General features: G+C 42.2%; 1 protein-coding gene across 1 annotated transcript in view; it reads right to left on the bottom strand.

Moving 5' to 3' along the window:
* ST8SIA6 (ST8 alpha-N-acetyl-neuraminide alpha-2,8-sialyltransferase 6) overlaps window positions 1-23,839 on the bottom strand; it is a 158,355-nt gene that overhangs the window by 25,472 nt on the left and 109,044 nt on the right. The window contains exon 5 of the mRNA XM_030189932.1: window positions 21,240-21,384. Within this exon, the coding sequence (XP_030045792.1) occupies window positions 21,240-21,384 (145 nt within the window). The remainder of the gene's footprint in view (window positions 1-21,239; window positions 21,385-23,839) is intronic.

The raw sequence follows: 23,839 nt of genomic DNA, 5'->3' as shown, positions 1-23,839 counted from the left end.
GCAAGTCACTTATGGGGTCTTTTACTAAAGATTAGCTTGAGTTATCTGCAGCAAGACCCATAGGAATAAAATGGGAACTGCAGCAGATAACTTAAGCTAACCTTTAGTAAAAGACCCCCTTAACCCTCCATTGGCCCAGGTACAAAAACTTAGATTGTGAGCGCTCTAGGGACAGAGAAAGTACCTGCATATAATGTACATTGCTGTGTATGCCTAGTAGCGCTATATAAATGATTAGCGGCAGTAGTAGTAGTAGTTATCATCACTCTGCTTGTCCTTTGCTGGCTCTGGCTGTGCAAGAGTTGAAATCAGAGAGCAAGTACTTCCTGTATGATGTGAAGCATTTGTTTACACTTTCTAACAATAATAGAACCAGGGGACAGAAGATGAAATTAGAATGTGGTAGGTTGAAAACAAATCAGAGAAAGTTTTTCTTTACTCAACGCGTAGTTAGACTCTGGAACTCATTGCCAGAGAAGGTAGTGACGGCAGCTGGCCTTGCTGAGTTTAAAGGGGGTCTGGACAGATTCCTGAAGGAAAAGTCCATTGATCATTATTAAATTTGGGGTTTTTGCTAGGTTCTTGGGGCCTGGATTGGCCGCTGTCAGAGACCAGAGTGCTGGGCTTGATGGACCTTTGGTCTTTTCCCAGCATGGCAGTAGTGGAGTTCCTAGGGGGGCTGACACCCGGGGTGGATCGCTGATGCGCCCCGTCCCCCGGGTGCAGCGCCCCCCCCCCCTGCGAAAGAACCCCCAATCCCCCGGCGAAAGAACCCCCCCCCCCCCCCGGGTGTGCGCTGCGCTCTTCGTTTTCATGCTCCCTCTGCCCCGGAACAGGAAGTAACCTGTTCCGGGGCAAAGGGAGCATGAAAACGAAGAGCCGACAGGCGCGCGGCACCCCCCCAGCGGCGTGCACCCGGGGCGGACCGCCCCCCCCCCCCCCCCCTTGGTACGCCACTGCTTATGTACTTATGTACTTTTTCTGTTTCAATAGCCCTGTGATGCTGGTGGCCAGACCAGATAAAGGACAGGCAGAGCACTGGGAAATAAGTAAGCTCCTACCACTTTGCACATGTGCAAGCACAGAGGATGTGTGGTGTGCTGGTGGCAGCATCAGCTTGAGGCAAGTGCTGCTAGCTGTTGTTGGAACAGCGCTGGCTGCCCAAGGAAGAGGGAATCTTCAGCTGGTCAGAGTTTGGGGATCCCCTCCAGTTCAGGTATTTAATATTTTGTGTTTGCAGGTGGGGAAGGGGTGGACAGCAGAGAGTGGAGCGGGGCCGGGCGTTGGGGGTGGAACAAATTCCAGGCCCATCCACCTTGAGCTCAGGCCCACACAAAATCAGCCACCTGGCTGCACCCTTGCAGTACTGCAGTCCTAACTTTATGCACCAAGGCCCCAATACTCAGAAGCAAATGCAGGCACTAGAGGCCATTAATGCCGGACTAGCATCCACGTTTGCTAGTGCTGAATGCTGAGAGCCGCCGAGCGTGTGAACCAACGAACTCACCGGCTCCCAGTGCAATGAGTATGCAAATGCATGCAGATGGGCTGATTCCCTATTCTTCCCCAATGCTCATCGGACAGTGCACCAAACAAGGGCACTCTTTCCGCCATCAACCCTACATCAGCTCAGAGTTGGTGTTAGCGTTGTGCTGGCCATGGAGAGGAATGGGGAGACCAGGAAGGGTAGGAACTGGGCCATAGCTGGAGGGTGACCTGAATGCTGGACTTTGAGCAGGGAAAGCAGTTAGCCAAAGGAGTGCTGTGTCAAGGTAAAGCTGCATTTTCTCTCTTGGGATAACAGAACTGTCGGCCAGGCCAGAAAAAAGGCACAGAGGGTTTTTCAGGGGTAGGGGGAAGAGACTGGCTTTTGTCCCTCTGACACTGTCTTCCCTTCTATCTTCCCCTTTCCTCCCTTGGCCACTCTCCTTCCCATCCTCTTCCATAACAGGACACACTTCTTCCTCCTCCTCCTCCTCCTCCTTCCCTCCGGCGTTCTGGGCATGTACTCAAGAGCTGTGCTTAAAACATAGCTCTTGAACGCATGCCCAGGCACAATCCTCCTGCAAAAGTCCCTAACGCTCAATGCTATGAGCGTGCCTAAATTTGCATCTCATTAGCGTTGAGCGTTAGGGGGTTCCTTTGTTACGCTGATCCAGCAGTATTTTCTGGCGCTGTTCTGAACAGCGCAGGCGTTTTGAGTATCTGGGCCCAAGTTAACTGGGCACTGGTCTGAATATCAGCCAGTGCCCATCATGCCTAAACGTAACTGGGGCACTGCAATACTGATCCATGTCAGGTCAGGAAACTACATGTGGAATATTAGGGATGGGCTGTCGTTTGCAACCACATAGGAATGTCCACAACATATCTTTGTCATTGCATATCTTTACCAAACAAAAATGCGAAGAAATAACACATTTCGTGTTTTGTCGTTTGTAAATAATAGTGCATAGAGTGTCAAAAGAGGGCGCACACTGCCCCAATAGTGGAACAACCGCATGTGTGTCAACTATTGCCCATGTGCAAACTTATGCATGTGTTTACACCCTATTGGGAAAAGAGTGTGCCCTCTTTCTGAAACAGTGTGATCTCTTTCCAACAGTGCACACTATTTCCAACGAGCAGGGGCGCAGCCAGACCTCGTGGTGGGAGGCGGCCAGAGCCCGAGGTCCCCGCCGCTCCGCCCTGCTGCTCCCCCCCCCCCCCACTGTCACAGCAAATACCTTGGCTGGTGGGGGTCCCCAACCCCTGCTAGCTGAAGCGTTGTTCAGTGTCAGTCTCCAGCGCCACTGCATTGCCTGCCCTGCTCTGTCTTCCCCTCATGTCCTGCATGCTCCTTTCAGTGAAATTGAGCATGCTCAGTTTCACTAAAAGGAGCATGCCCGACGTGAGGGGAAGATAGAGCAGGGCAGGCAATGTGGCAGCGCCGGAGAACGGCACCGGACAACACTTCAGCTGCCGGGGGTTTGGGACCCCCACCAGCAAAACCAGGGGCTCAGAGGAAATTTGGGGGGGCCCAGGCCCCCATGTAGCTACACCACTGCCAAAGAGTGAACACTATTATCAGCATCTGGGGAAAAAAAAAAGCAAAATGGCCACACAAAAACAAATAAAATGAAAATTCCTGGAAATTACACAGGAATTGACATAAAACAAACATTTTATGGCTGTCTATCCTTATGATATATATGAAACTAAAGTGGAATGTATGTTACTGATACATAGAAACACCACACATATAGATAAAACAAGATTTCTGGAAAGGATACAGTATTGCAAAACACATTCACAGTTTATTCTGAACACAAAGCACAGTAGTATAAAAAAAGAAAGCAGAACTGTAAGTGTGATCAAAAGGATATGTAGAGCTTAGCAACAGGAAAATATTTTGGGTGCCCTTTTACTAAGCTGCGGTAAAAGGGGCCCTGCGCTAGTGGTGGTAGCCATTTTTGACATACACTAGAGCCCCTTTTACCGCAGCGGGTGAAAATAGCTAAAAACAAAATGGCCATTTCAGGGGGGAGCACTTACCGCTACCCATTGAGGTGGCAGTAAGGGCTCCTGCGCTAACCCAGTAGTAACTGGGCAGTGCGCGACGCTGCCCAATTACCACTGGGTAACCCCCTGTGGAAATATTTTTTCAATATTTCTGCTAGCACCAGAAATGGCGCACGCTGGGGTCAGAACTACCACCGACACCCACGTCAGGCCGGTGGTAGATCCGGATTGCTGCGCGGCAAAGAGAGTCCAGTGGAAGCTTCACTCTATGTTCCTTCTCCCAAAGGCAGAGTGTACTTCTTCAGACTCCCATCTCTAAAGCACATCTCAATTGCGGATTAATACCTTTCAAATATTTGATACAGACGTTCAAATATTTGAAAGGTATTAATCCGCAAACGAACCTTTTCCGGAGATGAGAAGGCGGTAGAACGAGAGGACATGAAATGAGATTGAAGGGGGGCAGACTCAAGAAAAATGTCAGGAAGTATTTTTTCACGGAGAGAGTAGTGGATGCTTGGAATGCCCTCCCGCGGGAGGTGGTGGAAATGAAAAAGGTAACGGAATTCAAACATGCGTGGGATAAGCATAAAGGAATCCTGTGCAGAAGGAATGGATCCTTAGGAGCTTAGTCGAGATCGTGAGGCGGGGCTGGTGGTTGGGAGGCGGGGATAGTGCTGGGCAGACTTATACGGTCTGTGCCAGAGCCGGTGGTGGGAGGCGGGACTGGTGGTTGGGAGGCAGGGATAGTGCTGGGCAGACTTATACGGTCTGTGCCAGAGCCAGTGGTGGGAGGCAGGGATAGTGCTGAGCAGACTTATATGGTCTGTGCCAGAGCCAGTGGTGGGAGGCAGGGATAGTGCTGAGCAGACTTATATGGTCTGTGCCAGAGCCGGTGGTGGGAGGCAGGGATAGTGCTGGGCAGACTTACACGGTCTGTGCCAGAGCCGGTGGTGGGAGGCGGGGCTGGTGGTTGGGAGGCGGGGATAGTGCTGGGCAGACTTATACGGTCTGTGCCAGAGCTGGTGGTTGTGAGGCGGGGATAGTGCTGGGCAAACTTATACGGTCTGTGCCAGAGCCAGTGGTTGGGAGGCGGGGCTGGTGGTTGGGAGGCGGGGATAGTGCTGGGCAGACTTATACAGTCTGTGCCCTGAAGAGCACAGGTACAAATCAAAGTAGGGTATGCACAAAAAGTAGCACATATGAGTTGTCTTGTTGGGCAGACTGGGTGGACCGTGAAGGTCTTTTTCTGCCGTCATCTACTATGTCTATGTTACAATTGCTCAGGGAGAAAAGAAAGGTGAAGTCTGTGACATGAGTACTAGCTGTAAAGAAAATGAAGGTTGACTAGAAGGCAATAGAAAGGACTGGTATGGTAATATATCCTTTGTATACTGTCTGTCCCTACTGTACAAGGACATGCAGGCCTCTTTGTATGGCTTTTGCAGCACATTTTCTTATTTGCTTTGCACACAAAGGAAAAGAGGACACTGAAGATAATACCCGCTAGCTGTGAGACAGTAGGCAGACTGGAGCTACAAATTATTGTCAGTGTCACTAAATTAATGTCCCTTATCTTATGTGCATTTTCTAGAGCACAAAGGCATGAAAGAAATAATTTTCTGTAACACTTTGAGTTTGCGTATAATGTAGAGCAGCTACATAAAGAGAGTAGGGGAGGTTTTTTTTTTTTTTTTTGGTTGTTGCTTCTAGCCATGCAGGTCAGTGCTATAGTAATAGTTGAGCTCTAATAAACACAGATGGGTTGATGCAGAAAGTTGCGTGCTGGGTTCTAAATCAGGCTTTCCACAAAAAATTACTCGTGGGATGCAGGTATTCTATGAGAGTGCAAATTACTGCCAAGTTAAAATCATGGCAGTAATCCGTAGCTCATTGCAAAATATCTCCCTATCCGTGTGTGAGCAGTGATTTGGTTCATGCATTCAAAATGGGGTACATTTAAGTCACTGCAGGAAAAAGTTGTTGCATCTCCCCCAACACTACAAATCCCTCAGTGCATTCAAAAAAGCCACTGGTATGCTGGCTTCCCTGCCCCCACCTTCATAGATCATCTGGTCCTGGGAAGTCCTGAGGAGACTAGTTGCTCCACTGCACCCTTCCTCCACATTCACAAGTAGAACAAGCTCAAATTGAAAAAAAGAGAAGCGGGGGAGGGGGGGGGGTGTAAATCCTGAATATCTGGCCCAGGTGCAGAAAAAGATGGTTCTGGCTCTGAGTCCAAGGGTATGAAAGCAGCAAGGTCCAAACTAAATTCAGTTAACAGCTTAAAATGATTCAGACAGGGCCTATACACAAATAAATTCCAAGAGTAAGGCCCAAAAGTTGTTCAGTCAGAGATCTCAGAAATCACTTGGTTAGTGTAACATGATCAATCAGGGCAGTGTTCTCTATGATCTTAGGGATCTGCACAAGGAACAATTTTGAGTTCATGTGATCTTTTTATTTTAAGGATTTTTTTGGAGGGGGGTTCAGTTCATTTCACACATTCTTAATAAAACATTTTTATTGCAAGTTAGAACTTCATAAACTTCATGTGCAAACCACTCAGAGAAAAACTGCACTGGCTACCAATCAAAGAACGTATTTTTTTCTTAATCTGCACGACTGTTCGTAAAATTATTTACGGCGAGTCACCGGGATGCATGACAGACCTCATCGACCTGCCAACCAGAAACACCACAAAATCTGCATGATCATACCTAAACCTCCATTACCCAAGCAGCAAAGGACTCAAATACAAATCCACCTATGCAACCAGCTTTTCCTACCTAAGCGCACAACTATGGAACGCATTGCCAAAAGCAGTAAAAACTACGCTCGACCACCTAAATTTTCGGAAAGCACCAAAGACAGACCTGTTCAGAAGAGCATACCCCACTGACCCAACATAAAAATACCTGGACACTTGCGACACAATGTAACCAAAGACCGTAACGAATATTACCTGACTTTTCTTCCCCCTTTTCCTCTCTAAGTTCCCCCCAACTGTACCTACCTTACATGTACCTCATTCTACCACAATATCACTTTGTATTCACTCATACCATGTATTTGTTCAGACCGTAATCGGCTAACGCCGTTAACGGTTATATGTAAGCCACATTGAGCCTGCAAAAGGTGGGAAAATGTGGGATACAAATGTAACAAATAATAATAATAATTAAGTTGTATGTGAACATGTATTGATTACTATGGTGGCAATTCTATAAATTGACACCTCATTTTAGGTGCCACAAAAAAGTATGCTTACATCCAATTCTATAGGCAAAGAGTACAAAAGAATATAAAGAACATAAGAGTATCCATAGAGGGTCAGACCAATGGTCCATCTACCCCAGTATCCTGCTTTCAACAGTGGCCAATCTGGGTCACAAGTATTTGGCAGAAGCAACATTCCATACTACTAATCCCAGGGCAAGCAGTGGCTTCCCCCATGTATATCTCGATAGTAGACTATGGACTTTTCCTCCAGGAACTAGTCTGAATCTTTTTTAAACCCAGCTACGCTAATCGCTATTACCATATCTTTTGGAATGAAAAAATATTTCCTCCTATTTGTTTTAAAAGTATTTCCATGTAATTTCATTGAGTGTCCCCTGGTCTTTCTGCTTTTTGAAAGAGTGAAACATTGATTCACTTCTACTCGTTCTACACCACTCAGGATTTTGTAGACATCAATCATATCTCCACCCAGTCATCTCTTTTCCACTCTGAAGAGCCCTAACTTCATTTGAGATATGGCAACCAGAATTGAACTCAACGTAAGGTCCCACAATGAAGCAATACAGAGGCATTAAAGTATTCTTGGTCTTATTTACTATCCCTTTCCCAATAATTCCTAGCATCCTGCTTGCTTTTTTGGCTGCCACTACACACTGGGCAAAATATTTCAGCGTATTGTCTATGATGACACCTACATTTTTATCTTGGGTGCTGACTCCTAAGGTGGATCCTAGCATCAGGTAACTATAATTTGGATTATTCTTCTCAATGTGCATCACTTTGCATTTGTCCATATTAAATTTCATCTACCAGTTGGATGTCCAGTCTTCCAGTTTTCTAAGGTCTTCCTACAAATTTTCACAGTCCGCATGTGTTTTGACAGCTTTCAAAAGTTTTGTGTCATCTGCAAATTTAATCACCACACTTGTCATTCTCATTTCCAGATCATTTATAAATATGTTAAATAGCACTGGTCCCAGTGCAGATCCCTGTGGCTGTCCACTATACATCCTCCTCCACTGAGAAAATAGTCATTTACCTCTATCCTCTGTTTTCTGTCCAATAACCAATTCCTAATCCAGAAATGACATTGCCTCCTATCCCTTGACTTTTTAGTTTTTTCAGAAGTCTCTCATGAGGAACTTGGTCAAAAGCTTTCTGAAAATCCAGATATACTACCTCAACCAGCTCTCCTTTATCCACATGTTTATTCACGCCTTCAAATAAATGAAGCAAACTGGTGAGGCAACACATATCTTGGCTGAATCCATGCTGACTCTGTCCCATTAAACCATGTTTGTCTATGTGCTCCATAATTTTATTCTTTAGTATAGTTTCCACTATTTTGCTCGGCATCGAAGTCATGCTTACTAGTCCATAATATCCCGGATCACCCCTGGAACCCTTTTTAAAAAATCAGCGTTACATTGCCCACCCTCCAATCTTCAGGTACTACAGATGATTTTAACAACAGGTTACAGATGACTAACAGTAGATCAGCAATTTTACATTTGAGTTCTTTCAGTACCCAGGGGTGTATGCCATCTGGTCCAGGAGATTTATCACTGACTTGTTGATTTGGCTGAGTAAGTCTTCCATGGTCACAAAGATTTCTTTCAGTTCCTCCAAATCACCACCCTTGAAAATCATTTCTGGTAAGGTAGATCTCTTACACCTTCTCATATAAAGACCAAAGCAAAGAACTCATTCAGTCTCTCTACTATGGTCTTGTCCTCCCTGAGTGCCCCCCTTTTCTTCTTCATAATCTAATGGTTCCATGGATTCCCTCACAAGCTTTCTGCTTTTGATGTACCTAAAAAAGTTGTTACTATGAGTTTTTGCCTTTGTTGCAAGTTTGTCTTCATATTCTTTTTTAGCCTTCTATATCAATGCTTTGCATCTAGCTTGACAGTGCTTATGTTGCTTTATATTTTCTTCATTCGGATCCTTTTCCACTCTTTGAAGGATGTTCTTTTGGATCTAATAGTCTTTTTCACTTCACCTTTTAACCATGCTGGCTGTCATTTGCTCTCCTTTCCACTTCTGTTAATACATGGAAAACATCTGGTCCTGGCTTCCACGATGGTATTTTTAAACAACGTCCATGACTAATTTAAAGTCCTAACCTTTGTGTCCTATCTTTTTAGCTTCTTTTTAATAATTTTCCTCAATCTATCGTAGTCGCCCTTTCGAGAATTAAATGCTGTTACAGTAGATTTGATTAGTGACTTCAGCTATCAGCTCAAATTTGTTCATGTTATGATCACTGTTTCCCAGCGGACCTAATACTGTTTCTTCTTATACTATGCTCTGCATTTCACTACGGACTAGATCTAAAATAGCTTCCCCTCTTGTTGGTTCTTGGACCAGTGGCTCCAAGAAGCAGTCATTTATTACATCCAGGAATTTTACCTCCCTAGCACTCTCTACTGTAACATGTATCCAATCAATATTGGGGTACTTGAAATCAAAATCAATTAAACCTTTCTACTATTTAGAACCCTGTATTGCAGGTGTGAATTCACGTATATTTATGAAAAATACGTGGAGAAAAAAAGACTTCAGAAACCACAGGAAAAATTCTCTTTAAAGCAATACTTTTCAAAGTTAAGAGAACTCCTTTCTTCAATCACTAGTCTTCACAAAAAAAACTCCACTCTTCTTATTCATAAAATACTTGTGCATACACCTTTAACAATACAAAAAGGTAGAGGCTATTTATCACGCCACAATTACGGTGAATCAATTCAAAAATATTACTTAGCTTGCATCTTCTGAATATCAATTCTTTTCCATGATGTCCAATACTTATACGCCCAACAGGAGAACCCTGTTTCGCCACAACTGGGCTATTTCAAGGGCTGGTATTTTAAATCTTCAAGCTTCAAACTTTCACCCCTATCTTGCCTCTTGTTGGCGTCTTTAAACTTCGAATGGCTTCTTTCCCATATATACAACACACACTCCAACGTCATTTCCCATCACGTCATTTCCTCTATGACGTCAATATTATTCCAGGATACCTCTCGCTTTGCATCAGGAGAAATTCTTCACAAAAAAGCTTTCCACTCTATTGATATGTTCAAACCCTTAGGAATCACGGTTTGCAATGCATAAATCCATCGTTTTTCTTTTTGTCTTAATAATTTCCTCACATCTCCTCTGCGCTCAGTTGTATAAATTTGTTCCAACACAATGCATCGTAATTCTGCAAATTCATGATGTTTCAATAAACAATGAGACACCAAAGGTTCATATGTTTTTTTAGCTTGTATATAATGACGATGCTCAATTAATCTTGTCTTCAACATGCGTGACGTTTGTCCCACATAGTACAGATCACAAGGACATTTCAAAAGATAAATCACGTTCCTAGATTGACAGTCAGTGATAGCTTTTAATCTAAATCTTCTACTTGTGTGTACATCCTCGAATACATCCAAGTTCATCATGTTTGAGCATACTGTATAATGGCCACAAACGCCATGATGTCCCATAATTATGTCACTAGTACTACGTCTATTCCACGTGTCAGCTCTACACAATACATCATTTAAATTACTCTGTCTTTGATAAGCAAGCATGATTTTAAGATCACGGAAACAGGGATAAATCTTCAGCATGGCCATATGTTTTTTAATAATTTTCACCATTTTATTTGAATGTGCATTATATTTCATTACAAATGTGACCATTTCATCTCGCTCTTCTTTATCCTTCAAAGGGTTCAATAACCATTCTCTATGATTGAAAGAGGCACGTTTCCTCGCTTTTTTTACTAATTTTTCAGGATATCCTCTTTCTTCTAACTTCTGTTGAAGATAAGATGTCTGATGAAAATACATGTCAGCAGAGGAACAAATTCTACGATACCGCAAAAATTGGGCAAAAAGAATATTCATTTTACAGTGACTAGGGTGCATGCTTTGAAAATGCAACGTAGTGTTGCGATCAGTAGCTTTCACATATACCGATGTTTCCCATTTATTTCTGATCTTAGTTAATTGTACATCTAAAAACGAAATGGCTACATAACTACTGCAGTATTCAAATTTAATATTGGCATGACATCCATTTAAATATGTCACAAAAGCTTGTAATTGCGTAGGTGTACCGTCCCATAACATAAAAATATCGTCTATATACCTCCACCAACTTTTGATCAAACTCTTCCATGTTGATTCATAAATCCATTTACCTTCATAGGATTCCATGAATAAATTCGCGATCGTAGGGGAACATGCTGCTCCCATCGAAACTCCCGTTTTTTGTATGTAATATTTTTTATTGAACGTAAAATAATTTTCTGTCAACGTGATCTTAATCAAGTGCAATACAAAATCAGTGGGAACCAGATGAGGACGTGCCCTACTTTCCAAAATCCGTTCCAGCATCTGGATAGCCTCATTTTGAGGAATTGAAGTGTACAACGCCACCACATCTAAAGTCACTAACATCGTGGTATTGCTTATTTCTGCTTTTTTCATTTCGAATAAACGCAAAAAATGAGAACCATCTTGTATATAAGACTTAATGTTCTGTAAAAATGGTTGCAGTATCTTATCTATGTATTGAGCAGGACGTTCGAGCAACGAACCTCTCGCCGCCACAATAGGGCGGCCAGGGGGATTCCTTACATTTTTGTGAATTTTAGGGAGAGTGTAGAATACAGGGATTTTAAAACCTTGAAAATCTAAGAAAGAATATTCTTTTTTAGTCAAAAACCCTTCACTCTTTCCTTCTTTTATAAGATCTTGTAAATGTTGTTGAATCTGGTCCGACGGGTCTACATCCATTTCCAAATATGTATCCTCATTTATTAATTGGCGATATATCTCCCCCATGTAATCTGTTGTGTTCTGAATAACCACCGCTCCGCCTTTGTCGGCTCTCCGAATCACAATGTCTGTATCATTCTTTAAATTAAACAATGCTGTACGCTCATTTTTATGTAAGTTTAAACTCCGTTTAGGCAGTCCAGATTCCATTTCTTCCAATTCTTGTAGGATACATTTTTTGAAAGTAAGTAAGCCAGCATCTAAAACACCCATAGGGGTCCATTTAGAAGGTTCGCTAACTACCGATCTATCTGGCATAGGCTCTTGATCCAATGTAGAAAAATACAGTTTTAAATTCAATTTCCGGATGAATTTCTCTAATTCCATCCTTATTTGAAAAACGTCATGAAATTCCGTGGGAATGAATGTAAGACCCTTACTCAACACACTAATCTCATCTCTACTTAGGGTTCGATTTGATATATTTACCACTGCTGAGCGTGTCTCTGCGATCTCGTTTGAGGTCGTTGATTTTGACCTCGATTCATTCTCCCTCGAGCACGCCAGCCTTGGTTTACATATTTTCCTCGAGTATTGGTTTCTTTTTCCCCAGACGTATCATTTATCTCTTCCCCACTAGAGGAACTATCAGAAGCAAACTGAAAGCTTGTCTGTTTCTTGTTACCTCTATCACCTTGTTCTTTCTTCATCCATGGGTATACATATCCCTCCCCATAATCTCGTTCATCACGATGGAATTTTTTTATTTTTTGTACTTTCAATTCTTTTTGAAATTTTTCAATTTTATATGTAAGATCTTTCAAATCTTCTGCATAGGTGCTGGATATCTCTTGTGCTTTTAATAATCCATCACATTGCTGTTTCTCAATTACAATCTGTTCCTGTGACCTCTTTATTAAGAGCACCATTAAATCCAGGGAACACCTGTTCAAAATCATGTTCCACTGAGTAAAAAATACTTCATCTTCCTGAAACATCTGCGGTGCTCGTAACATTCTCAGTCCTCTAGGGATTATTTCTTGTGAAGACTAGTGATTGAAGAAAGGAGTTCTCTTAACTTTGAAAAGTATTGCTTTAAAGAGAATTTTTCCTGTGGTTTCTGAAGTCTTTTTTTCTCCACGTATTTTTCATAAATATACGTGAATTCACACCTGCAATACAGGGTTCTAAATAGTAGAAAGGTTTAATTGATTTTGGATACATATTCTACTAATCCTTAATATATATTAGTGGTACTTGAAATCACCCATTATTATACTGTTGTCCAATTTGCCAACTTTCCTAATTTCTGTAAAGCTTTCTTCATCTGTCTGTTCGAGTATAATTTGCAACCTTTACTCAGTTCTCCCCTTAAATACCTCTGGCTTTCTTTCACCATTATTGAAACCACTCTATTTGGATTCCCTAAATGTTCTGTTTCAATAGTATCCTTCAAGGATAGTCCAAACCAAACCATGCACTCCTAGGCAACTGTCGGCTTCTCCACCCCCCCTCCCATTTTAATTTAAAAGCTGCTCTATTTCCTTTTTAAATGTTAGCTTGGGTTTCATCCTGGTTAAGGTGGAGTCTACCCCCTATAAGAAAAATTCCTGGCTGTGCCACTGAATGGAATCCACTTGGGAGTGAGTGATACTAGACCTGGTGGTTATGAATGAAAAGAATGTTTCATATGTTGCAGTGGGTGATCGTCTAACTTCCAGTGATCACCAAATGGTGTAATTCAGTATTAGGGCATCGGTAGAGATGGTTCATTCCAAAGCAAGGGTCTTACACTTTAGAAATATGGAGGAAATGCCTCGAGTTTGATAGTGGGGTGAGAACATCTGGGTAAGTATAAAAACATGGACAAAGCTGAAAGTTCACTGCTAAGGCTGCTGCTGCCACTGCTGAGGCTAATGCTGCTGCTACTACTGCTGCCAACGCCATTGCTGACAATTCTGAATGCAAGAAGACAGAGTTAGACATCGCCTTGAAGCTGCTTCAGCAGGAGAAAAAAAGCAGCTGTCCTCAACACTCAAGTAAATGCAATTGAAGAAGCCACAAAGCAGGATGGCAGGGAGAGTCATCTCAGTCACATCATCGACGATGATTTTGCCCATCAAACAGCAGAATATGTGAAGGCCCATACTATGGCTCAAAAAGCACACAGTCACAGTCTGACTCAGAAGAGTCATCAGATTCTGAGCAAACATGCAGAGTCTCACTTGCCTGAAAGAAGCACCCTGAGTGATCCACACGCTTACATGCAAATGGATGCACTAGCACTGGCTCAGACTCAAGCCAATGCAGGGAGAAGGAGGTAGAGCAAGCGTCACCACCAAACGTTACTCCAAATTGTACATAAGTGTGCAGAAAAGGCCGTAGTGGGCGGTCATGCACCAAGATATGTGTAGCTAAGGTATATCCAAAAGAGCAACCAGAAAAGGCAGTAAGGATGTATGTCATCGTAGATGAACAGAGTAACAAGTCCATGGCAAGGAGTTCTTTGACCTATTTGACATCCAAGGAGCTCACTATCCCTACAACCTCAAGACCTGTACAAAGATGACAAAGAGGACTGGGAGAAGAGCAAATGGATATGTGATAGAAGTGATGGATGGTAACAACAAGACCCATCTACCAACTCTTATTGAATGTAATCAGATACCTGACAGCTGAGAAGAAATTCCCACACCAGAGGTCGCGCAACACCATTGTCACCTGCAACCTCTAGCTGAGTATCTGCAGCCTTTGGACCCAAATGCCAAGATCTTACTCTTGTTGGGAAGAAGTGCACCAACAATGATCAGAGTTTGTGGGTCATGTGCAGGTCCACTTGATGCCCCATATGCCTACGAACTCGCCCTGGGATGGGTGATAGTAGGTGACATCTGCCTTAAAAGACTGAGGAGACCTAATGTGGATGTCTACAAAATGTGCGTCTTGGAAAATGGGCGCACCACCTTGTCAAGCCTTGTACTAACCATCCTAACATCACTTTATAATGTTTATGCAAAACATGCTGGATAATGGCTATGCAGAGCCAGCTCCACTGTTAAAAAATAATGAAGAATGTTAGTACTTACCTACCTTTGGGGTGTATCAGCCAATGAAACCAGGCCAGTTTGATTCTGGTGCTCAATTTCATGGAATCTCACTCAACAATGTGCTGCTTTCTGGGCCTGATATGACCAACAGCCTATTAGGGGTTTTGATTCGCTTCAGAAAGGACCCTATCCAGGGGTGTAGCCAGACCTCATGGTGGGAGGGGGCCACAGCCCGAGGTAGGGGGGCACATTTTGGTCTGTCACCCTTTTAGTGAAATTGAGCACGCTCAGTTTCATTAAAAGGAGCGTGCTGGACGTGAGGGGAAGACAGAGCAGGGCAGGCAATGCAGCGGTGCCGGAGACCAGTGCAGGACAACACTTCAGCTGGCAGGGGTTGGGGAGCCCCGCTAGCAAAACCAAGGTCCCACAGGAAATTTGGCGGAGCCCAGGTCCCCGTGGCCCCACATAGCTATGCCACTGACCCTATCACTATAACAGCAGATATCCTGCAAATGTTGTATTGCTTTGTCATACATCCAGACTACAGAAATTACTTAAGATTCATGTGGTACCATCAATCAGAAAATCGTAAAATACAGAATGAGAGTTCATGTCTTTGGTAACAGTCCAACACCTGCAGTAGCAACTGATGGGCTTAGAAGGACAGCCCATGAAGGAGAAAGAATTTGACACAGATACCAGATGCTTCATTGAGAGAGACTTTTATGTAGATGATGGTTTGAAATCCTTACCTACTGCAGCAGAGGCCATAGACTTGCTAGAGAACAAAAGCAATGCTGGTAGAAGCCAATCTGAGACGTCATAAAATCACCTCCAACAGTCATGTAATGAAAGCATTTCCTGCAGACAATCATGCCAAAGATTTAAAAGATCTAGATCTAAGAGCAGGCACCCTTCGCTTCAGAGAAGCCTTGGATTACTCTGGGATCTATAGAGAGACATTCTCACCTTTCAAGTCTCCACCCAAGAGAAGTCATATACATGTAGATGTGTCTTGTCTACAGTAAATAGTCTGCATGATCCACTGGGGTTTGTGGCTCCAGTAACCATTCAATGAAGATCCCTACTGAGAGAGCTTCCCAAAGTACTGATGAGTGGAATGTTCCATTACCACCAGAAATGCGACAAGAATGGGAGAAATTGAAATATTCTCTAAAGACTTTAGAACAACTGCATATCCCATGCACTTACATCCCTGCAGCACTCAGTAGTGCCTGTCACAGAGAAATTGCATCTTCACTTCATCAACCAGCTGATGAAAGAATAGACAATTATCACTAAAGAGCTATCAAAGATACAGAACTACAGATTATCAGTGACAACTTGGCACCACCTGGGAACTTTGCTACAAGAATTCCATGGAAGACAAGGAACGTCTTCAGCAGTTCCATCACTGAGCCTGTGATCTACACCAAGAAGAGATGAGGAGACTGTGGACCGTTGTCCACTCCAGAGACTCAAAAGCTTTTCTGTCTCTTTTGTGCTTTGTTGTTTTGTTGCCTATCTCTCGTTTTAGCTCTTGTGAGACTATAAGAGAGACGTCACCACAGCAACAGTGATTTGGAGACAAGCAAGAAGTTGCCAAGTTTAATCTCCAGAATAATTGGATTTTTGCGTGCTTAATGTTTATAGTTTTGAGAAGATAAATAGTGGTATCTACCGATACCAGGCAGAGAGTGTCTTCCCCCATATTCATGGAGACAGTATATTTACTTTGAGTATTATTTGTATTTAATTGCATTGTTTGTGTAATAGATTGTATTGTTTATTAGGACTGTTTTTCATATAGTTTGCAGTTCATGTGATTGACTCCTTGTGAGATTTCCCTATTGCTATTATCTCTGAGATAGGGCCAGCCCTCCCTCTCTGCCCCTGTGGGCTGTGTGAGAGAGCCCAGTCTTCCTAGCATGCCTTTGTGATCAAAACAAACACAGGGTGGAAAAGAACCAAGTCCAAGTGACCAGCCTAAACACAGAAGAGCTCCAAACAAAGTTTATTGGGACCCTACACGGTCCGTGTTTCGGCTGCAAGCCTTCTTCAGGGGTCTAAAAGCATAAGATTTAAAAACAATATACAATTAAAAATAAAAACAACAATGAATTTGGAATAACAATAAAAATATGAAAATAAAAATAATAATAATATCAATATAAACCACACACAATTGTAATCAAAAGAACCATATAGAAATTAAATAAAAATGCAAATATGTAATATGTTATATAGTATTAAATGTAAAACATATACACTTAGAATTAAAAACACATATACAAAAATGAATTAAAAAATGATATAATATTTAAAATGTCAAATAGTAGTATTGATGGCATGCACAGTTTCATTTTTAAAAAATGTAATATGTCTAAGAGATGACTCAGTTTAGATTTCACAACAATTCATAAGAACGTATATAAAAAATAACGTAAAACAAAATAGTGTCTTGATACAAATTAGCCCTCCTTAGACAAAATGAAGAAGCTTATTCAATATATGGGGTGCCTACACAGCTGTCTCCTATGGAGTAAATGTTAGGCATGATACATTGTAAATACCAAAATATGATAGTGCTACACCTCTTCGACTGAAACTGCACTGGCTCCCTATCATGGCCCACATTACCTTCAAACTTTGTACTCTGGTCCACAAGATACTCTATGGTGCAGCCCCTGGTTATATGATTGCCCTGATTGATCTTCCAGCCAGGAATAGTATCACATCATCTCATACCTATATGAATCTTCATTATCCTAATTGCATTGGTCTTAAATATAAATCGTCCTACACGTCCAATTTCACCTACTTAATTAAGTACTCAAATGTGGAATTCATTACCAAAAAGAGTGAAAACGATACATGACCATCTCGAATTCCGGCGAACTTTAAAGACCTATTTGTTTTGTAAGGCCTACCCTTCTGCATCTGCTTAGCTGCTTCAACCCTGCACTGATTTAAAAGACAGTTATTTCTTATTTCCTTTGTCATTTATAGTTCCGATCTACCTCTACCTTCCCTTACCCTATTTCTGACTTGTATTTGTTTAACATCGACCACATTGAGCCTGCTAGTGTGTGGGAAAATGGGGGATACAAATACTGCAAATAAATAAATAAATGTATGGGATATGTGTGTTAGAATAAGTGCACTCCAAAGAGTTATCATGTGCTTTATTATAGTTACACTGTTAGTGTTAATCTAATTGCATTATTAGCTCTATTACTATGTGTATCATTCACAATGTAATTATTTCTGTCTGGCAAGGCTTATTGCCAGGAATCCAGCAGGGTATTCTGTTTTTTGAAAAGCTGTTTGAGGTAGGAAGTGAAAGATTGCTTTGGTTCTGCACATCCACACATACTAGAACCTCACATGAACATATTTGGACAAAACTATGTGGTGATGGAAGCGTAGTGAGGAATTTGCTCTTCTTTGTTGTGAAATCATGATAAGCATATTTAATGGGTTTTCTCTGCCCAATTCAAAATGTCATGAGAAAGACTAAGGGGCTCATTTTCAAAACAAACAAAATAAAACATCCAAAAAAGCGTCATAAGGTGGCAGAAGGATGTTTTTCTCTCAAAAATGATTTTTGACGCCTCAATTTTAGATGTTTTGCTCCACAGTTTGTCCAAATTTCAAGGGGACGTGATGGGGTGTGTTTTGAGTTGGACCTGGGTAGCCCCAAAAGATAGACATTTTTCTGCAATAATGGAACAAAATGAAAATGTCTAGGGCCAAAATTAAGAAGTTATTGACTAGACCTGTTTAATTCACAACTAAGTGACCAAAAGGTGCCCTAAATGACCAAATGACCACTGAAGGGATTAAGGCATAACCCTTCTTACTCCCCCAGTGGTCATTGACCCCCCTCCCAACCCCCTAAGATGTGACAGTGACAGTATATATCAGGATCTGTGACAGCTTCATATATGATGGCCAGTCCTATTAGAGACAGCCAGAGGGAATCCAAAACACAAATCCAAAGTAAAAACAGCTTCTTCGATAACCAAAGAGCAATATAAACTCAGTTACAGTAATCCTACCGCAGTTCACCAGATACAACCAAAAGTTTTTGAATAGAGTACTTTCCTTTTAAAAAAAACTTGTCAGAAACAAGGACTTGAAGTGTTGTTCGATTATATTTGCGACCTGTGATGCAGGCATCTACCGAAACACGGTTCTTGTCAGGTCTTTCAATAAATGTATTGATGCTTCCCACCCTGAAGACTCATCATGCTTTTTGTTTGTATTATCCATATTAGAGCAGCAAGTGGACCCCAAGAGTAGCCTAGTGGTCAGTGCAGTGGACTGTAGAGAATGAGACCCAGGCCATTATCCTACTGTAATTGGTAAACTTGCGCTGGAACATATGAGTCTTCCAAAATACACTAAATACCTACTGTACTTACATATAGCCACACTGAGCCCGCAAATAGGTGGGAAAATGTGGGATACAAATGCAATTAAATAAATAAATTAAATAAATATAGGTGACATCTGGAAGCTTGAGAACTATTGTAGTGGTGTTCAGTGAGGTACAGTAGGTAATTTTCTGCTCATGGAGGGCTTACCATACAATATAAGGGGGTTATAGTGAGATGTGTACCTGGGACCTTTTATATGAAGTCCACTGCAGTGCCCCCTAGGCTGCCCTACTGTTCTGCTGGGATGTCTATGTGACCAGTCTATTAGGAATGATGGCCCCTAGACATCCCAATAGCTAGTTTATGGGTGTTTTTCTCTTGAACATTTTATTTTCCAAAATGGTCCCAAAAGAAAAACGCACTGAGCACATAGGGACTGATATTCAGACTGCGGGAGGTAGCCGGGCTGCCTCCTGCAGTCCGCACTGAGCCTGAATATTCAAATGCCAGGCCATTTCCGGTGTCTGGCATTGAATATCCAGTTTATCTTTGGCCGCTTAGAACATAGCCGGCCAAGTCGCTAATCAGCGCTGGCTGGCTAAGTTCATAGCAGCCAAAAATAGACCTGCTGTCTGGCTGCAAAATTTAACCGGCGATGTATTGAAAATGTGCAGATAGCCAGTTATATCACACGATATCACTGGCTCTCTGCCAAGCACTAACTGGTGATATTCAGTAGGAGATAGCCAGCTATCTCCCACTGAATATCACCGGTTAGCCAGCTAATTACCATTTAAGTAGCCAGGTGCTGTTCCTGACCAGTTAATTGGTTTTGAATATCAGCCGTAAAATGCCTAAGAAAAGGGCAATTTTCAAAACAAAAAGAGAAACTTTTTCAGGTTCTAAAATGGCTACGTTCACCACTCAGTTTTTGGACGTTTCTAGTAAAACACCCAAAATCGGACTTAGGTGTTTTATCAAAAATGCCCCTTCCCAATCTGAAAAGGAATCGCTAGAGTGCTGAACATTAGAATGAAGGTAATAATAATATATTACACCATTCCAAGCCGTAGTCAGTCCAAACTGTGATGTAAAGGAGTTTTACCCAACACTTCACAGGCTTCTGAATCACATTTTTTTAAAATTTATACAACAATCTAATTATTTTTATACAGGAAGATGTTGAATAATTATGCAGGAAAATTCTCTAAGTTGTAAATGTGGGTGAATGAAGCCCCTTGAGAATATTCTAGCTTGCATTCAATGACAGAAATCAGTTTAAAAATTAACTAATTTAACATTAGAAGATAACTTGATCTGAACTGTTCAGTAGTTTGACTGTGCTCAAACAGCATTCTGCAGCAACAGTATAAGGACAGTTTACCTTCTGAGGCTTCTACCAGGAACCAGAGCCAAAGAACAAGACACAAGGACATTCCAGAAGACACATGATGAACAAAACACAAAGGGAACAGAACAACAGTTGAGTTATAAAAAAGTTCCTAGAAAGCTGGATATGTAAACCTGTGTGCATAGACCTGAAACTCATTTCAAACATTTCTTTACCCGAGCAAAGGGAGAAATGGAGCTGATGTACTGGACTGTTTTTGCGATGTAATTAGAAAAGGTACAGAGAAGAGCGACAAAAATTATAAAGGGGATGGGACGATTTCCCTATGAGGAAAGGCTGAAGCATCTAGGGCTCTTCAGCTTGGAGAAGAGACGGCTGAAGTGAGATATGATAGAAGTCTATAAAATAATGAGTGGAGTGGAATGGGTAGACGTGAACTGTTTGTTTATTCTTTCCAAAAATACTAGGGGGGCATGTGATGAAGCCACAAAGTAGTAAATTTAATATGAATCGGAGAACATTTTTCTTCACTCAGCATGTAATTAAACTCTGGAATTCATTGCCAGAGAATGGGGTAAAGGTTGTTAGCGGGGTTTAAAAAGTGTCTGGACGACTTCCTACAGGAAAAGTCCATAGACCATTATTAAATTGACTTGGGAAAATCCACTGCTTATTTCTGCAATAAGCATCATAAAATGTATTGAGCTTTTCTGGGATCTTGCCAGGTATTTGTGACCTGGATTGGCCACTGTTGGAAACAGGATGCTGGGCTTGATGGACCTTTGGTTTGTCCCAGAGTGGCAATACTTATGTACTTAGACAAGCCATATGTCAATTCACAAAAAAAAAAAAAAAGGGAGTGTGAAAGCTCCAAGTACCCGCAATAGCAAGTAGGCTACATACATCACATACTGCAGGGGAAATGATTTGCTTTTACCTGAGGTAGCATCCTGAATATGTTCTCTGCGATTAAAATATTTCTTTTGCTGTCCACTTCATATCTCATATTGCTTCCCAGCAAGGTATTATTTTGCGAAACAATGAAATTGCGAACAGCATTGCAACAAGAGGATAGTTCTAACCTGCAAAAGAAAAAATGATGAAAGCCAAGAAATCAGCAAAGAACTAAAACACAACAATTTAACATTAAAAAAAAACCAAGTAAAGAATCCATATTTAGCCCTATGGATCACTTGCAGATTGTAGACAAGAAAGTATATGTGAATGTTCTGGACATCACCAGAGTGTCTTCCTTTTGATTCAAAAAAATTCCATCCTGAACCTAAAAAGCCTACTTTATGAGCTATGCACGTGTGCTTATGTATAAGCAGTGAAAATACTGGTAAAAGTAACATAAATGCATTTTCTTCTGTACTGTGCTAAATACAAAATTAGAAAAGATGTACATTTACAAAAAAAGCAAATATCCATAAACATGTCACCCTTTCCTTTCCCTCCCATCCATGAGCAGCATGTTCCCCTCTTCTTTCCATCCCCTGCTATCCAAGTGCTGCATTTCCCCCTTTTCCCTTTTCCTCTTCCCTCCCCTCCATGTACATGTCCCCCTCCCTTTACCCACAGCCGTCTATCTTTGTTTCAGCCCCCTCCCTGTACTCAATCTCAAACACGCCACCCGTCTCCAGTGTTCCTTCATGTGGGTCTGATATGGAGCTAATTCCTTCTCGGCCAAGATGCTACACAAAATGGTTCATAGTTAATTGAGGCATCAAGGTAGGGGGCTCTGAGGGAAAAACCCTCACCTTGCCCTTCTTTTTAACCATCATGGCAAAAAGATAGGAGGAAAAACTGAGAGTGCCTAGGTGAACTTAGAGTGCTGCAGCCATCTTGGATCCCTACAGTCCTATTTTCTAATAAAATGATACTTAATACAGTAAGAAAATGAAGTTTGAACAGTCCCTTTTTGGAAGATCACAAACTAAAAAAGGATCATAGGGTAGTATTATTCTGGCTAAATAACTAGAATACCTATATAACAGACCCTATACAGTGGGGGAAATAAGTATTTGATCCCTTGCTGATTTTGTAAGTTTGCCCACTGACAAAGACATGAGCAGCCCATAATTGAAGGGTAGGTTATTGGTAACAGTGAGAGATAGCACATCACAAATTAAATCCGGAAAATCACATTGTGGAAAGTATATGAATTTATTTGCATTCTGCAGAGGGAAATAAGTATTTGATCCCCCACCAACCAGTAAGAGATCTGGCCCCTACAGACCAGGTAGATGCTCCAAATCAACTCGTTACCTGCATGACAGACAGCTGTCGGCAATGGTCACCTGTATGAAAGACACCTGTCCACAGACTCAGTGAATCAGTCAGACTCTAACCTCTACAAAATGGCCAAGAGCAAGGAGCTGTCTAAGGATGTCAGGGACAAGATCATACACCTGCACAAGGCTGGAATGGGCTACAAAACCATCAGTAAGACGCTGGGCGAGAAGGAGACAACTGTTGGTGCCATAGTAAGAAAATGGAAGAAGTACAAAATGACTGTCAATCGACAAAGATCTGGGGCTCCACGCAAAATCTCACCTCGTGGGGTATCCTTGATCATGAGGAAGGTTAGAAATCAGCCTACAACTACAAGGGGGGAACTTGTCAATGATCTCAAGGCAGCTGGGACCACTGTCACCACGAAAACCATTGGTAACACATTACGACATAACGGATTGCAATCCTGCAGTGCCCGCAAGGTCCCCCTGCTCCGGAAGGCACATGTGACGGCCCGTCTGAAGTTTGCCAGTGAACACCTGGATGATGCCGAGAGTGATTGGGAGAAGGTGCTGTGGTCAGATGAGACAAAAATTGAGCTCTTTGGCATGAACTCAACTCGCCGTGTTTGGAGGAAGAGAAATGCTGCCTATGACCCAAAGAACACCGTCCCCACTGTCAAGCATGGAGGTGGAAATGTTATGTTTTGGGGGTGTTTCTCTGCTAAGGGCACAGGACTACTTCACCGCATCAATGGGAGAATGGATGGGGCCATGTACCGTACAATTCTGAGTGACAACCTCCTTCCCTCCGCCAGGGCCTTAAAAATGGGTCGTGGCTGGGTCTTCCAGCACGACAATGACCCAAAACATACAGCCAAGGCAACAAAGGAGTGGCTCAGGAAGAAGCACATTAGGGTCATGGAGTGGCCTAGCCAGTCACCAGACCTTAATCCCATTGAAAACTTATGGAGGGAGCTGAAGCTGCGAGTTGCCAAGCGACAGCCCAGAACTCTTAATGATTTAGAGATGATCTGCAAAGAGGAGTGGACCAAAATTCCTCCTGACATGTGTGCAAACCTCATCATCAACTACAGAAGATGTCTGACCGCTGTGCTTGCCAACAAGGGTTTTGCCACCAAGTATTAGGTCTTGTTTGCCAGAGGGATCAAATACTTATTTCCCTCTGCAGAATGCAAATAAATTCATATACTTTCCACAATGTGATTTTCCGGATTTAATTTGTGATGTGCTATCTCTCACTGTTACCAATAACCTACCCTTCAATTATGGGCTGCTCATG

This window comes from Microcaecilia unicolor, chromosome 1 (genome assembly GCF_901765095.1).
Source record: "Microcaecilia unicolor chromosome 1, aMicUni1.1, whole genome shotgun sequence".
NCBI lineage: Eukaryota > Metazoa > Chordata > Amphibia > Gymnophiona > Siphonopidae > Microcaecilia > Microcaecilia unicolor.
The sequence above is the reverse complement of the archived record's forward strand: the minus strand, read 5'-3'. Positions and strand labels throughout refer to the sequence as shown.